Source organism: Dreissena polymorpha, chromosome 15 (assembly GCF_020536995.1).
Source record: "Dreissena polymorpha isolate Duluth1 chromosome 15, UMN_Dpol_1.0, whole genome shotgun sequence".
In the NCBI taxonomy this organism is placed as follows: domain Eukaryota; kingdom Metazoa; phylum Mollusca; class Bivalvia; order Myida; family Dreissenidae; genus Dreissena; species Dreissena polymorpha.
This window is the reverse complement of record NC_068369.1, coordinates 17,469,471-17,485,405: the sequence shown is the minus strand read 5'-3', so window position 1 is coordinate 17,485,405 and position 15,935 is coordinate 17,469,471. Positions and strand designations below refer to the sequence as shown.

The window sequence follows — 15,935 nt, the reverse complement described above, 5'->3', positions numbered from 1 at the left end:
AGTTTGTTCAAATTATGCCCCTGGGGTCAAATTTGACCCTGCCCCGGGGGGGGGGGGGTCAAAAAATTGAAAATTTGCTTATATATGGCCTATTTTGTGCAAACTTTAAAAATCTTCTTGTCCATAACCATTGGGCCAAGGGCTACCAAATTTGCTATGTAGTGACATCTTATAGTCCTCTACCAAGTTTGTTCAAATTATGCCCCTGGGGTCAAATTTGACCCTGCCCCGGGGGGGGGGGGGTCAAAAAATTGAAAATTTGCTTATATATGGCCTATTTTGTGCAAACTTTAAAAGCTTCTTGTCCATAACCATTGGGCAAAGGGCTACCAAAATTGGTATGTAGTGACATCTTATAGTCCTCTACCAAGTTTGTTCAAATTATGCCCCTGGGGTCAAATTTGACCCTGCCCCGGGGGTCGAAAAAATTGAAAATGTGCTTATATAAGGCCTATTTTGTGCAAACTTTAAAAATCTTCTTGTCCGTAACCATTGGGCCTAGGGCTACCAAATTTGCTATGTAGTGACATCTTATAGTCCTCTACCAAGTTTGTTCAAATTATGCCCCTGGGGTCAAATTTGACCCTGCCCCTGGGGGTCAAAACATTGAAAATTTGCTAATATAAGGCCTATTTTGTGCAAACTTTAAAAATCTTCTTGTCCATAACCGTATGGCATAGGGCTACCAAATTTGGTATGTAGTGACATCTTATTGTCCTCTACCAAGTTTGTTCAAATTATGCCCCTGGGGTCAAATTTGACCCTGCCCCGGGGGGTTAAAAAATTGAAAATTTGCTTATGTAAGGCCTATTTTCTGCAAACTTTAAAAATCTTCTTGTCCATTACCATTGGGTCTAGGGCTACCAAATTTGCCATGTAGTGACATCTTATAGTCCTCTACCAAGTTTGTTCAAATTATGCCCCTGGGGTTAAATTTGACCCTGCCCCGGGGGGTTAAACAATTGAAAATTTGCTGATATAAGGCCTATTTTGTGCAAACTTTAAAAATCTTCTTGTCAATAACCAATTGGCCTAGGGCTACCAAATTTGGTATATAGTGACATCTTATAGTCATCTACCAAGTTTATTCAAATTATGCCCCTGGGGTCAAATTTGACCCGGGCCCGGGGGTTTAAAAAATTGAAAATTTGCTTATATAAGGCCTATTTTGTGAAAACTTAAAAAAAACTTCTTGTCCATAACCATTGGGCCTAGGGCTACCAAATTTTGTATGTAGTGACATCTTATAGTCCTATATCAAGTTTGTTCAAATTATGTCCCTGGGGTCAAATTTGACCCTGCCCCGGGGGGTCAAAAAATTGAACATTTGCTTATATCCTATTTTGTGAAAACTTTAAAAATCTTCTTGTCTATAACCATTGGGCCAATGGCTACCAAATTTGGTATGTAGTGACATCTTATAGTTCTCTACCAAGTTTGTTCAAATTATGCCCCTGGGGTCAAATTTGACCCTGCCCCGGGTGGTCAAAAAATTGAAAATTTGCTTATATAAGGCCTATTTTTTGCAAACTTTAAAAATCTTCTTGTCCATAACCGTATGGCATAGGGCTACCAAATTTGGTATGTAGTGACATCTTATTGTCCTCTACCAAGTTTGTTCAAATTATGCCCCTGGGGTCAAATTTGACCCTGCCCCGGGGGGTTAAAAAATTGAAAATTTGCTTATGTAAGGCCTATTTTCTGCAAACTTTAAAAATCTTCTTGTCCATTACCATTGGGTCTAGGGCTACCAAATTTGCCATGTAGTGACATCTTATAGTCCTCTACCAAGTTTGTTCAAATTATGCCCCTGGGGTTAAATTTGACCCTGCCCCGGGGGGTTAAACAATTGAAAATTTGCTGATATAAGGCCTATTTTGTGCAAACTTTAAAAATCTTCTTGTCAATAACCAATTGGCCTAGGGCTACCAAATTTGGTATATAGTGACATCTTATAGTCATCTACCAAGTTTATTCAAATTATGCCCCTGGGGTCAAATTTGACCCGGGCCCGGGGGTTTAAAAAATTGAAAATTTGCTTATATAAGGCCTATTTTGTGAAAACTTTAAAAAAACTTCTTGTCCATAACCATTGGGCCTAGGGCTACCAAATTTTGTATGTAGTGACATCTTAAAGTCCTATATCAAGTTTGTTCAAATTATGTCCCTGGGGTCAAATTTGACCCTTCCCCGGGGGGTCAAAAAATTGAACATTTGCTTATATCCTATTTTGTGAAAACTTTAAAAATCTTCTTGTCTATAACCATTGGGCCAATGGCTACCAAATTTGGTATGTAGTGACATCTTATAGTTCTCTACCAAGTTTGTTCAAATTATGCCCCTGGGGTCAAATTTGACCCTGCCCCGGGTGGTCAAAAAATTGAAAATTTGCTTATATATGGCCTATTTTGTGAAAACTTTAAAAATCTTCTCGTCCATTACTATTGGGCCTAGGGCTACCAAATTTGGTATGTAGTGGCATCTAATAGTCCTCTACCAAGTTTGTTCAAATTATTCCCCTGGGGTCAAATTTGACCCTGCCCTGGGGGGTCAAAAAATCAAAAATTTGCTTATATAAGGCCTATTTTGTGCAACCTTTAAAAATCTTCTTGTCCATAACCGTATGGCATAGGGCTACCAAATTTGGTATGTACTGACATCTTATAGTTCTCTACCAAGTTTGTTCAAATTAAGCCCCTGGGATCAAATTTGACCGTTCCCCAGGGGTCACAAAATTGAACATATGCTTATATCGGGCCCATTTTGTGCAAACTATAAAAATCTTCTTGTCCATAACCATTGGGCCTATTTCTACCAAATTCGGTAGGTAGTGACATCTAATAGTTCTCTACTTAGTTTGTTCAAATTATGCCCCTAGGAACAAATTTGACCTTGTCCCAGGGATCACAAAAATGAACATATGCTTAAATAAGGCCTTTTTTGTGCAAACTTAAACAATCTTCTTGTTCTTAATTATAGAGCTTAGGGCTACTAAATTTGGTATGTAGCGATTTCTTATAGTCCTCTACCAAATTTGTTCAAATTATTCCCCTGGGCTCAAATTTGACCCGGCCCCGGGGGTCACAAAACTGAACATTTGACGTTTACCAGTGGAGATTACTGCGGCTGTTTGGCTGTGACCAACAACAACATCAACATCTTGTAAACATGAGATAAAACCCTGTCATTTAGTGCCATTTTAGGTCAGATGGTGACTGCTTACAAAGGCATTGAAGTAAGAACATGTGTTATGAATGTTTTTCTTATAATCTGAAAAAACTCGGGTTTTATTTAAATATGTCGAAAGTGACCATATATCCGGATGAAAATATTTTGGATGACATCTTAATTTCATGTCTTTTTTATAGTGTTAAAACCAGTTTAATAATATATTATTGATTTTAAAAACACAGCTTCCATGAACATAATTATTTCAAGGAAAGTCAATATATGATACTGCACGGTAAACTCAAACTTTGTATCGAAGAGAAGGTGTTGAAATTAATGAAGTGCAATGTCTTAACTATCGTATATGCTGCTTTTTAATAACTAATGATTCATTGTTCCATTTGTGAATCGTGACTGATCATGAATTGTTGAAATGATTGTCAATTGCTCAACAATCCATATATATTTCTGACCATTTTATAATTTTCTTAATATTAGTTATGAATTGATCTTAGAAGACAAATGTATTACTTAATTAAATACATTTATAAATATAAAGAAATAATCTTTAGATTATCATAATATTCTCAGGCTTGTTGGTCTTAGAGATGTGTGGGTTGATGAGCAATTACTCCTTTTATCACAATTATTTCTACCCTACCTGATCATTTCCTTCATATTCCATTTTAATTCAATTGAGGTCTGCAACCTCTTTCAAATTGGGAAAGTCCAAAATGTGTTGTTTGGTAAAGGGTTAAGGAATTTTGATTCCTATGGGTCTTGTGAATCTGTTTCAAATCAAATGTGTAGATTTGATCTTCAGCATCTAAAAATATGTGAAATAGAAAGAACGACAATATATTTTGGAGAGATAAATGTACCTACGTTATAAGCAAAGGACCTGTGCAACAATTCCCAGGCTTTTTTGTCTGTTTAGTTAACACGGTAGTAACTTTTTCCATATATAAAAATGCTCATCCTTCCAACTTTAAGCGCCCAGTGGGACGAGGGATAGAAAGAGAAAGTCACAATTTGCTTGAGTACATTTCAACCCATGCGCATTACACGTTTTTTTCGCAAAGAAAAAACAGTGGAGCGATGCAGGGCCATTATGGCCCTCTTGTTTAATTTCGTTCTGTTTCAAAAGCACTGTAATGCTAGTTTGGAATATGCACGTCAGACCAAATTGCATAATGCAAAATAAGTTGTTTTAGAACATTTAACAGCCATTATAAAGAATGACAGTAGACAGTTCTTTAACGTTTGCTTATTTATCAGTTTTTTGTAATGATTGTGATCGTTTGTAATACGTGATACACGCGCTGTTATATTGCGTATAATACAACTTTTTAACCAGGTTTTCCGAAGGAAAAAACTGGTTATTAGATTGGCGAATGCGGGCGGGCTGGCTGGCTGGCGGGCTGGCGGGCTGGCTGGCTGGCGGGCTGGCGGGCTGGTGGAATAAGCTTGTCCGGGCCATAACTATGTCGTTCATTGTCAGATTTTAAAATCATTTGGCACATTTGTTCACCATCATTGGACGGTGTGTCGCGTGAAATAATTACGTCGATATCTCCAAGGTCAAGGTCACACTTTGAGTTCAAAGGTCAAAAATGGCCATAAATGAGCTTGTCCGAGCCATAACTATGTCGTTCATCGTCAGATTTTAAAATCATTTGGCACATTTGTTCACCATCATTGGACGGTGTGTCGCGCGAAATAATTACGTCGATATCTCCAAGGTCAAGGTCACACTTTGAGTTCAAAGGTCAAAAATGGCCATAAATGAGCTTGTCCTGGCCATAACTATGTCATTCATTGTGAGATTTTAAAATCATTTGGCACATTTGTTCACCATCATGGGACGGTGTGTCCCACGAAAGAATCACGTCAATATCTCCAATGTCAAGGTCGCCACGACTAAAAATAGATTTAAAAAAAAAAAAACTTACAAAGGGGGTTAATTTTTTTTGGTCATTTCAAAAGTTCAGTTTGAGTTTTCTCCCTTTATCAGATTTTTTTTTCACAATGAAAACCTGGTTTTGTGACAATTTTGTCCCTTGTTAAGTACTTATATTTCAGCTTCTCCCAAGAACTTTGACACTTTGCATCCCGTTTCACCGGGCGTTGTCGTAGGTGTTGTACTGGGGTCGGTCATCGTGGTCGTTGGTATTTCTGCGGCCTAGGTGTTCCTTCTCAAATGGCGACGAATGCGTACCTCATGTAAGTGAGCCACCCATGATGAATGCTAAGCAGAATGTGTTACCCTGTTCTTATCTTAGCACGTTTCTAATTGCATACTTATTTGATGCGTATACCCTGTATTTGTTAGATGTATAATAGGCTTTAATATTCTGGGTTATTTTTGTAATTGGACAGACGACGAGATTAAATTAACAGTGTCACTGCTATTTAGAATAAAGAGCTTAAATGACATTTGTGTCTTACTGAAAGCCCTGTTAAGGTCATTAGTCGATATTCGGTCTGAAAAAGCGATATCTATTCATAAAGATGTTTTACTTAACAAATGGATGAACATAAATCAACCATTCTGTACAATTATATTCGATTAGTTATTTTGAGCAAATTGATGTCCATCCATGTGCTGATATTGTTTGGCTTAATGTGCATGCCTGGTCATACAAAATACGAATGTTTACGTTATAACTGTATGACAAATCTGGGCGTTCAGCAAACGGACAATGGCCGATGCGCGTTTTGATTAGAATGTACCTATGATTAGGTATGAGTTCTACGGACATAATCAATAGTGTTAACAGATAGGGATGTCTTACAAGAAATGTCTGTCGAAGAGCTTGAAAGGCTCGTCACCTTGGTCAACCGAATGTTGATTTTAATGTTGTATTATGTAGGGTATATATGCATGTCAGACATAAATAATATGAATTGTCTTAGTTATTAATTTAGTATCTAAACCAAGTGGTGTGAATTAACCAATAATGCACGGACGATACATGTGTACTCATATAGACTTCAAAAACGCATTAAAATATATATGAAGAAGTTTATTTGTCAAAACATGTTGAAAAGTGCTTTTTACCCATCGAGTTAGTAGCTGTTGTAAAGAAAACTTTATTTATTGCAGGCGAGAAAGCATGAGCAGATCTACATTTGAATCAATACGGGTGAAGTGAAACTTTATTTATGGATAAAATGTTATTTTGTGTAAACATTACATAGATATTAAATGTGTGTACTATGAATAAAATCTATTTAAATGGTAGAGGATTTTGTTTTGTTGAAGTTTATCTGATATAACTCCAATCTTTATCGCATTATATTATAATAAAAGGGGTGTTGTTATTGAATTGAAAAAAATAGTTTAGTAAAGCAGTAGTGAGATAAATAACTCGTTGCCTAGAATTATTTTACACATGCATTATAATAGTTCCAACTTGGATAAGATTAAATCCTTGAGCTCATCTAAATCAAATTGCTTAATGACATTCTAAATTTAAAGTTATTTTGAAAATTATCTGAAATCATGTCTTGGTTTGTTATTTGTATTTGCATTAGGGAATAACTCAATTTATAGTGGGTAGGTTAACATTTATACAGTCCATAGTTATCATAAACGGACCGAATAAAATTTAATTAAATTGTGGACTTCTGGTAATACGTTTTATAAATGAACTCAAATGTAATACTATTATCATACGATTATAATAAAAAATCAGTGAAGCAAATTGCATGATTTTTCGCTTACGACTGTTTTGTTAACCAATTTTGTAGCGCGATTATATTCCTTATTTGCTGTGTACATCAATTCGAGTGAATACTGTTCCACGTCGAAATATAGCTACTTACTAAGTGATTAACTAAAAATAATGCTTGTCAATCTGTTAAGATTTGATCATTGTATGACTTAAATTTCAGTGAATGATATTACCATTTGTATAGAAAGTAAATGAGTTTTTACTGGATTCGTTATAAAGCTTTCAAATTTTGAACATTTCTTCATTCGTACCGGGTGCTAAAATTCGTATAGGCGATGAGCATTAAAATAAAACATTTTAAAGACAAACAATAAATACAAACACAGAGGACTTTGTTAACGGTTTACAAATGCAGTGCAAATATAGTAAATATAAAGTTTTAATATTCTTTTCTTATTACAGTGCGCGAATATATGTATCGTGTAAAACACCAAGCAAACATTTAACAACACGTGTAAACGATTGACAAGAAAACTGAATAAAAGCGCTGAAGGCACTGAAGTTGTTCGCTTTTGCATAATCTTAGACGCAACTCAGTTTTCAAAATTATGTTATAGCTTTTTATATTGCAAGTTTGAAAGGAACACAGCCCATTCAAATTTATAAAGAGTGTGTCTTACAGCACAGTCGAGATGTGTGTGTGTACTGTTTAACCTCATATTTATGTTATAGAGATAACTTAGACAAAATAACAACAATATGTCTCTTTTTTTCGCAATTGGTTGCTGCACTGGCAACCATCTTTAGAATTTTGGTTGCCTTGCTAAAGAATAACAAGCCTAGAATCATGTACATACTGTGCCATGTGCATCTACTACTTTATCTTTTTCTTTAAATTATTAAGTAACACTTCTGCCGACATGACAGACTTTAAATGCATCATGTCTTGTTGTGAGCCGGAATTTAACCATTTCCTAGGCCTAATTTATCCACAGTCGCCAATAAGTATTCTTTGTTTAATTGGATTGAGTTGTTCAAGCTTTGAAAAAGCTAGCTGCCAAGCTTTTTAGCTCAACTGTAACCAACTTTTGAAATTGAGTTCCCTGGGCTTAAATCGACTGGCCCCAGGCAAACAGGCAACCGCTAAACCTGTAAGTTATTCATGATGTCACAGTGTATTTATCTCATTCAATTTGCAAGTCTGAAGACATTACATGGACCTTTTCACGTTTTGGTAAATTGACAAAATTAAACGATTTAATAATTTGGACAGTTTTGTTGTTGTCGTTATATTTTTTTATTCTACGAGGATTGCTTATATAAAGTATAAAAAACATCTCTAATTGTATGAGCACGGATGGCCGAGTGGTCTAAACGATAGACTTTTATCCCAGGGGTCAGTGGTTTGAGCCCAGTTGAGGGTAACTTGTTTTGTTTCTTTAATTTTATTCTTGTTTGGTTTAATGGAGCTCTTAAGATCCAATGTTTACATTTATCAATATTAAGCATTTAATAACAAACTGTGAAAAGGTTCCTTTTAGATGTTTACTGAAAATGCCACAAGGTAAAACTTTAGCACTCATTGGTTGTTTATTTGATTTTAAAAGTTATTTTGCCTTGTCTGCGAGGTTACTTTGAAGTTTTGATCACCTTTATCTTCTTTTTTTTGAAATCATTAATAGAAAAGATAATTTAAGCTTCATTTTGGGAAAACATGGCTTAATGCATATGCATTATCTGTTATCCCAGTACCAGAGAATCTCTTTAAACGAAAAACACCATCGTTTTTCAGAAAGTGTCGTCCTTGATAAGCTTGTGTGCATTGTACAGGCTAATCAGTGTGCACAGGCTAATCTAGGACACCACATATTTGACATGCATTAAGCCCTGTTTTCTCTGAAAGCAACCAATATGTACAGATTTCAATGACAAACTGGCAAATGTCATCGCCCAAGCTGTATAACACTTGATTACACACACACACTCACTGTCTGCAGTGTACCAGTGGTGAAGTATAAACAGGCAGATGCGGTGGTTATCGTTCTTAGCGTAGTTAAGAGCAGACCGACTTGCAAGCGAACAACTAAAAATTATATTACGAAGTGTGCATATCATTTGAGTTTAAGCAACATCTATCAGACTCAGTCATACTACTCGATTGGAAATACAAATAAAAGAGTATAGATTTGACCCTTAATGCACCGCTATGTAAACGTCTGATCGAAAATGTATATATAACTTCTAGGTGATGTTCACATCTTTGTCAATGTTGTTTACTCTGAATCATAAATTAATGTAAGATTATAACTTTATACATTTTAACCTGAGAACATGTATTTACAAAGCCAATAGTTTACGCTGCCTTTCAAAGGGTGTCATTTATCGATATGATAAAAGGCTATTATATTCAAATAGAGGTTTAACATTTTATATTGTTTTACTTCGTACTCTTTACGGAAATAATGTCATTGATAAATAGTTATAATTGACATGTTATGTTTGAAGAGTGATTTTGCAATAACTTAATTGGTTTCACGCGCTGTGTTAAATTGGATCGCCAATTACACATTTTTTTGAAGAACACAACATTATAGGTAGTCGATAAAATATATTTTATAATATCGTTTATTGAAGAAGAAAATACAACTCTGCCATTTTATTAACAATAAAAAATGTTTGTTAAATGATGTTTTATTAAACACTATTAATAATAGATTATTAAACACTATTAATAATAAATTTACAATTGAAAATAAATGTTGCGCAATAAAAAGTTTGGCGGATGCTTTGATCGAAATGATGCTATGTAAAATCAGCAGTAATCTTGTTCAAATATGTTGAATGGTTTATCTGCCGCGTCAGTAAATTCTCGATGCCTTATAGCAGTTTTGTAATATTTACGTGCATTGTTTAACACCTCAATTGCCTTTTTCTTGGATTTCCGTTAAAACCGTACATGGTTTATGCTTATTCGTTCTTATTTTCGATTCATTTGTTATTTGTGTGTCATGGACCATTGCTTTCAAACGTTCTTTTAGCTTCCTTTAAATCGAATGAATTAAGCGATTAACCATAATAAACATATCAATAGAAATCTACAATATAACTATGGCAGTTTCATTCGATTTTTGGGAGCTTTTGTCCTCTTGTTTGTTGCGGCCTGGTTATTCTATCGTCGACAGGATATATGATTACATAAGAGTTAATGTATACTGCGACATATGGATGAATAAATTATGAAGAATAAATTATATGAAATAACTTATTTGTATGAGTTCACGTCGGAAGGTTGTAGTATCTACAGTAATGAATACATAATTTATACTATTATTAATAATATCATATGAATTAAAGAGGTGATGAAAAACAAACGACATAATATACGATATCCCCATTTGAAAATGCAATTTATACAAGACATATATGTGAAACTTCCGATTTTTATACACCTCCGCATATATATTATACACAGTTTATTGGACGGTTACTAAACAAATCATGATCTTTTGCTTAAGACTATATATTTATTTTAAAGTATTGAAATATAATCATACAACAACGCCTACCCATGTTCCACCAGTGACTACACTCGTGTGTTACATCGGCGCCATCAATCATACAGGCAACTAATGACACATTGTTCTTTTTGACACGAAATTGCTATTACAGCTTTAATCAGCTGATATTTCCACGGCAACTCGACCCCGGTGTTTTGTGCGCATACTCCTTCATAATGGGTGACTCTGTATTTTTATAATGTTGGTCAATTATGTTTCAAATTACACTTATTCAATTGCTTTATGTATTGTATTATTTTATATAGATGATGGTCCGTAAACATCCAAGACATCCTGGGTTGTATACAATCAATCCAACGTTTAATATAATATTTTATTGTTTTGTACATGCTTTTAAAAAGTGATTTTATTGCATTGATCCATTTCATGTAAAGATTTGGTATAAATAAATAATTACCTCTGTATTGTAACCTTTAAGCTTACGCTTTTGAATCGAAAACTCCCGTGTTCGATTCACGGAGGAGGCAAACTTTATTTTTCGAAGTTGTATTCTGCTGCTATACGTGTTATAGAAAATTCCATATAGAATGTTGTTGCAAATAAAAAAAACATAAAATAACAATATCAAAATTAAAAAGGATTAAGAAATCCGTATATTTCCAAATATCCGTACTTCTCTGTATGAAGTTTAAGTAAACATGTATGTAATTATATAGTCTCTTATAAATCATATTATGATTGGTCGCAAACATGTAACTGTGCTTTTATATGTATTTTAATTGTATATGTATTGCGAATGAGACTCTAATAAAACATTGAATTGAATTGTCTTGAATTTCGCTGTTTTAGTGAATACTGTCTTGCTGACCTGTGTAGGTAACATGTAAAAACATTGTTTGTTACGATACGATTTGATTATGAACTTTCCATTATTTTCATAATTTGACAACAGTTTGCACAATTAAACTTTTCTGAAAACTATGATATTCTGAAATAGCAATACGTAGGTAAGCAACATGAATTGATCAGATTGAACTAGTTCAGTACCGATTGCTTTTGTTTTCAAATGATGTCCTACATGTACATCTTGTAAGCAGTTTATGATAGCTATATATGAATACAATATGATTAATAAATTTATGCAACATCATAAATTCTTATTTTCAGCATCATCATGGCCTATTCATTTGTTGAAACGTAAGAACCATTGCAAGTGACGCTGGAACTTAAAATTTGCGCGGTATACAGCTAAGATATCTTTTGTTTGTGATCAAGTATACATGCAATTGCTGAAACTTGCCTTTCCCATCTGCGGCTATATTTGTTTGAAAAACTATTTATTTTAAATGATTTACGACAATCGATTCACAAACACGTCTGTGTTTTATTAAAAACCAAACAGATGTCATCGGTTTTCAAAAACCGCTATAATTATCAAATAATTAAAACACACTGAACATGTTTGAGCAAGATATGGCAGGACCACAAAAGGTGAAAAATAAAAGAAAACACTTAAAGTTATCAACACTTAAAATTATCCACGACATAGATGCAAATAATATATTCAATACGAAACCTTCCTTTGAATTGGAAGCCTCCAACTAGATCTATATGAAGTATAACTGTAATTTACCTTTAAAATAAAAATCACAACAAAAGACTAATGCATATTATCTCCATCTGACAAAGCTCATATTACACCAACATTTGTTTAGAATTTTGATTAGCTTAAAGTTATGCTTTATCGAAGCAGTCTTAGACGGATTTTGATATTTGTATTCAATGCGGGGAATCACGTGATCAGATTTGAAAAAAAAATGGCCGCCGATGCCTCGATTCGATGGAGAAATTGAGTCTTCAATTCTGACGGTTCAGGAAATCGCGAAATATTCCATGAGTTATCTCCACACTCAGACCAACCAGCGGCAAACGGTTGATACTCGCTGAAACCGCTTCCGGTTGGCCCTATGATAGTCGTTATCCGAATAAAAACAAGTAAGTAATAAGGTAGATGTACCTGTTTGAAGACTCAATTTCTCTATCGAATCGAGGCATCGGCGGCCATTTTTTCACAAAACTGACCACGTTATTCCCCGCATTGATATTTCCATATGCGGCGAGAACATTGACTGCTAATAGAATTGATAAAATGTTCGTGTTTTAGGGAATGCAAACTGACCAAAATAGGTTATTCACGTTTAAAGATGTATTTTATGATAAGACTTATTAACAGAGAGAACTTATGTGTTTAGTAAGCCTACAAAGACAACAATCAATAATGATAATTTCAATGCCGCGATGAGTTGAGAAGCAAATTATAACGCAACGTGTTTATTGCGAAGTTAATAAAATCATTCGGTGAATGCGTTACTACTGAATTAATAAACTAGACCCACGTAAGTTGAGTAGAATTTTGATATATCCACAATTTCCGGATGTTTATTTTAATTGAAAGAGTGTCCATTTCGTGAATTATTTTGGTGTTGGGAAAAAACGGAGTGCCGGATGAATCCAGACATGTTCGTTAAGATGACAACATACAAAGCTTTCTACATCGAGGGCGGCTATTGACCCTGTGTTGGCGTGGTGAAAAGCGAATGCACCTACAAAACGCAATTCTTTGCGATCATATATCATAGTATTATTGTGTAAACGTGGTATTTTACGGTGTAACTTATTCCCCAACCGATGCAGTAATTCTAAAATTTCTTAAAAATTGCGCAGACACCTTGATGTATATCCGAATAAATTCAGTTTGCGGCTGTGTCATTTTATGCTTGTGGTTTAGTCGAGTTATTTATAAAGACTAACCTTCTTACACAGATGGTATTAAATCTATAATGTTAAAATCCTTTGAGTGAAATATGATGATATGCAAATAATATTGCTTTCAAAAATTGTTTATAGAATGAGGCATATATTTTGTAATTAGCATAACAATACATGTATATGATATTATTATTTTTTAATTTACTTTCGCTATTAGTTTTTAACCATATTGATATGTGACATTTGCCTTCCAATACAAGAATCAGTTATATAAAAGGAAATTTCAATAATATCATTAACTTATTTTCAATGACAGCTAATTCACGCTTTGTATTAATGATTATTATTGAGTAAATCTCAAATGGATTCATTTTTAGTTTTTGAGAAGTTTTCCTTGTATTTTGAGCGAAAATCAGTCGCCAAAATGTGATCAGTGTAACAATTATCAGACGTTACACAACTGGAGAGTTTAATACCGGGCCCTTATTTTTAGACGTTTACCCAAGATGCGCAATCATGTATCCTTTATCTTAGTCTCGCATTGTCAAGGCTGATCGCTCCTGTCACGTATGTTCTAGATATATTGTATTAAAGGTGTGCTACCGCCATGGCAGAAAACAAGTAAGCACGATTTTGTTTTATTTGATAATGAAGCAGTGATGAGGTATACAAAAATAGGAAGGATTGATAAATATAAATATTTTCCAAAACATATGATAAAAACCACATTTGAAGGAGCAAACAAGTACATGTTTTTCAATTTCACATGTACGTATTTACTGGCTACATGACACAATTGCTGTCATACTTTTATATTCGAATTTGGAAATATGTAGAGAAAAAAACACAAAGCAATACCAAAATAGTTGTACATCTTGTTGTTTGTTCTCAAGAGCTACAAAACAAGTATCGTTGACTTTTGGGCTGATGAGTACAATTATGACAGGCAGCATGGGGTTTTCTCCAGATACAAAAGCTCTATTTTTCCCCAACCGCATCAATCAAGAATTCAACAACAAAACAACCAGTAACCGCTTATTTTTGTTTAGTGTGATTAATTTGATTTAAATTACGTCCCATCTCAACATAAAGAAAATCAGACACATAAAATAAGATACATTCCGTAATCTAACATTATCCGACCGCGGCATTAAAGGGGAAGTCAATCAGATTGACGAAAAAACAAAGTTCTAAAATACCGTCATTAAATTCTTTATATTGATAAATTTTAAACATTGGATCTAAAAATCTCCAGAAAAAAAGAAAAAAAGAAAAAAAAAGGAAAAAAGTAACCCTGAACAGAGATTGAACTACTGACCCCTGGTGTCCTGAAGTAAAAAGAGTAAAAAGTCTTTCAGTTAGACCACTCGACCAACCATGTCCATACAACGAGCATTGTATTTTATGCTGTATATAAGCAATTCTCGTAGTTTCACAAAATATAACGACAACAACAGAACTCTCCAAATTACCTGGTAGACATACTCAGTAAAATTGTATTACCGAATCTACTGAAAATATGAAAACTTAACAACATTTTTCAAGTAATGCAATATACTAGTCGTGATATTTTTAATCAATTTAAGCTAATACGGTATTTTATAACTTTTCTTGTTTTCGTGATATATAGCAATCTGTTTGACCGCCCCTTTAAAAGCAAATTAACCATCAAAGGCAACGAAAAGTTCGTTAACTGTTTCGAAAAATAAAGTTAATACATAACAAAATCAATGTCAAATATAGCATTAGCCAAAATTTCAACGATAACATTAATTTAACAAGGTACAATATGCTCTGTTTGTTTTTATGCGAGACAATTTGTTCATGTACTAAGATAGTGTTTGTGTGTCGTATGAATAGATACCGTTGCGGGAAATTAAAATGGAATACATTGTGCAACAAAAAATAATAAACACGTTATACGTTGTTTTATCTATGTTAACAAACCACATCTAGCGTTGAAATTGTGACTATTCCTATAAGGAACACTGCTTGTTTATCGGTTTCACTTTGTTTTACGAAATAATTTGTGAAATATTCATTGATTTTGAGTATTTCTGTTACTTGTAAGGTTCTCACATAGTTTGAAACACACTCGGCTAAGTATATTAACCGACGCACGGTAATATCTTGATCAAACGAAGTAACAGGGTGTCATACATCTTTAATACTGATATCGTATCGCCATTGCTAAAAGCAAAAGAGTTTGGATATGTTACCTGTAATAAATTTAGAAATGACGATTGTTGTCACTCCGCTTAAATAAAAGCTGATGATAACAAAATATCTGTGATATAACCGACTAATAGATTGTATTAAGTTAACCAAACGTGTATTTAAAAGTAAAATATGGATCGGTTAACTACTATATGTGTTTTTATAATAGGTAAGAGTGTTTTCGTTGTTCATACTCAGAGACCGCATTAGTGAACGCTGATATTAAAAAAAAAATAAATTAAAATATGTCTGAATGTTTATACGAAATATTGACTGCGTGGAAAGAGCAGTTTATTCATATGTCTACTGTCATATAGCCCAATCGGTGCTAAAAGGTACCATTTGTCTTCTGATTTCAAGGACACATGGTACCTTTTTGCACCAATGGGGCGAATTATTATCAGGTTAGATGACTTTGCTATGTTTACATGTTCTTGGTATTGCTTAACATCAAGGCCACAAAATACACGGTACTGAATTTTGTTTGTGGTGTAAAATTTTTCACTGTTTTAAAGCATTCAAATAGACATAATTTTTATAGAAGTTTCTTACCATCTAACAACTTAGATGCATAATCCGCAAACTG

At 34.0% G+C, this 15,935-nt stretch overlaps 1 protein-coding gene across 3 annotated transcripts in view; it reads left to right on the top strand.

The window, feature by feature from the left end:
* LOC127860481 (twitchin-like) overlaps positions 1–15,935 on the top strand; it is a 30,355-nt gene that overhangs the window by 5,923 nt on the left and 8,497 nt on the right. Inside the window, exons 8-9 of one of the 3 annotated variants that reach the window (XR_008039818.1) lie at positions 5,251–5,391; positions 6,275–6,412. The exons of 1 other annotated variant lie outside the window; for it this stretch is intronic. Coding sequence is in view for 1 of the 2 variants with exons in the window: in XM_052398572.1 (XP_052254532.1) it covers positions 15,482–15,518 (37 nt within the window). In the remaining variant the exon portion in view is untranslated. Of the gene's footprint in view, positions 1–5,250; positions 5,392–6,274; positions 6,413–15,312; positions 15,519–15,935 lie in introns of those variants that run through there. One more of the 3 variants, XM_052398572.1, reaches the window with a different exon arrangement.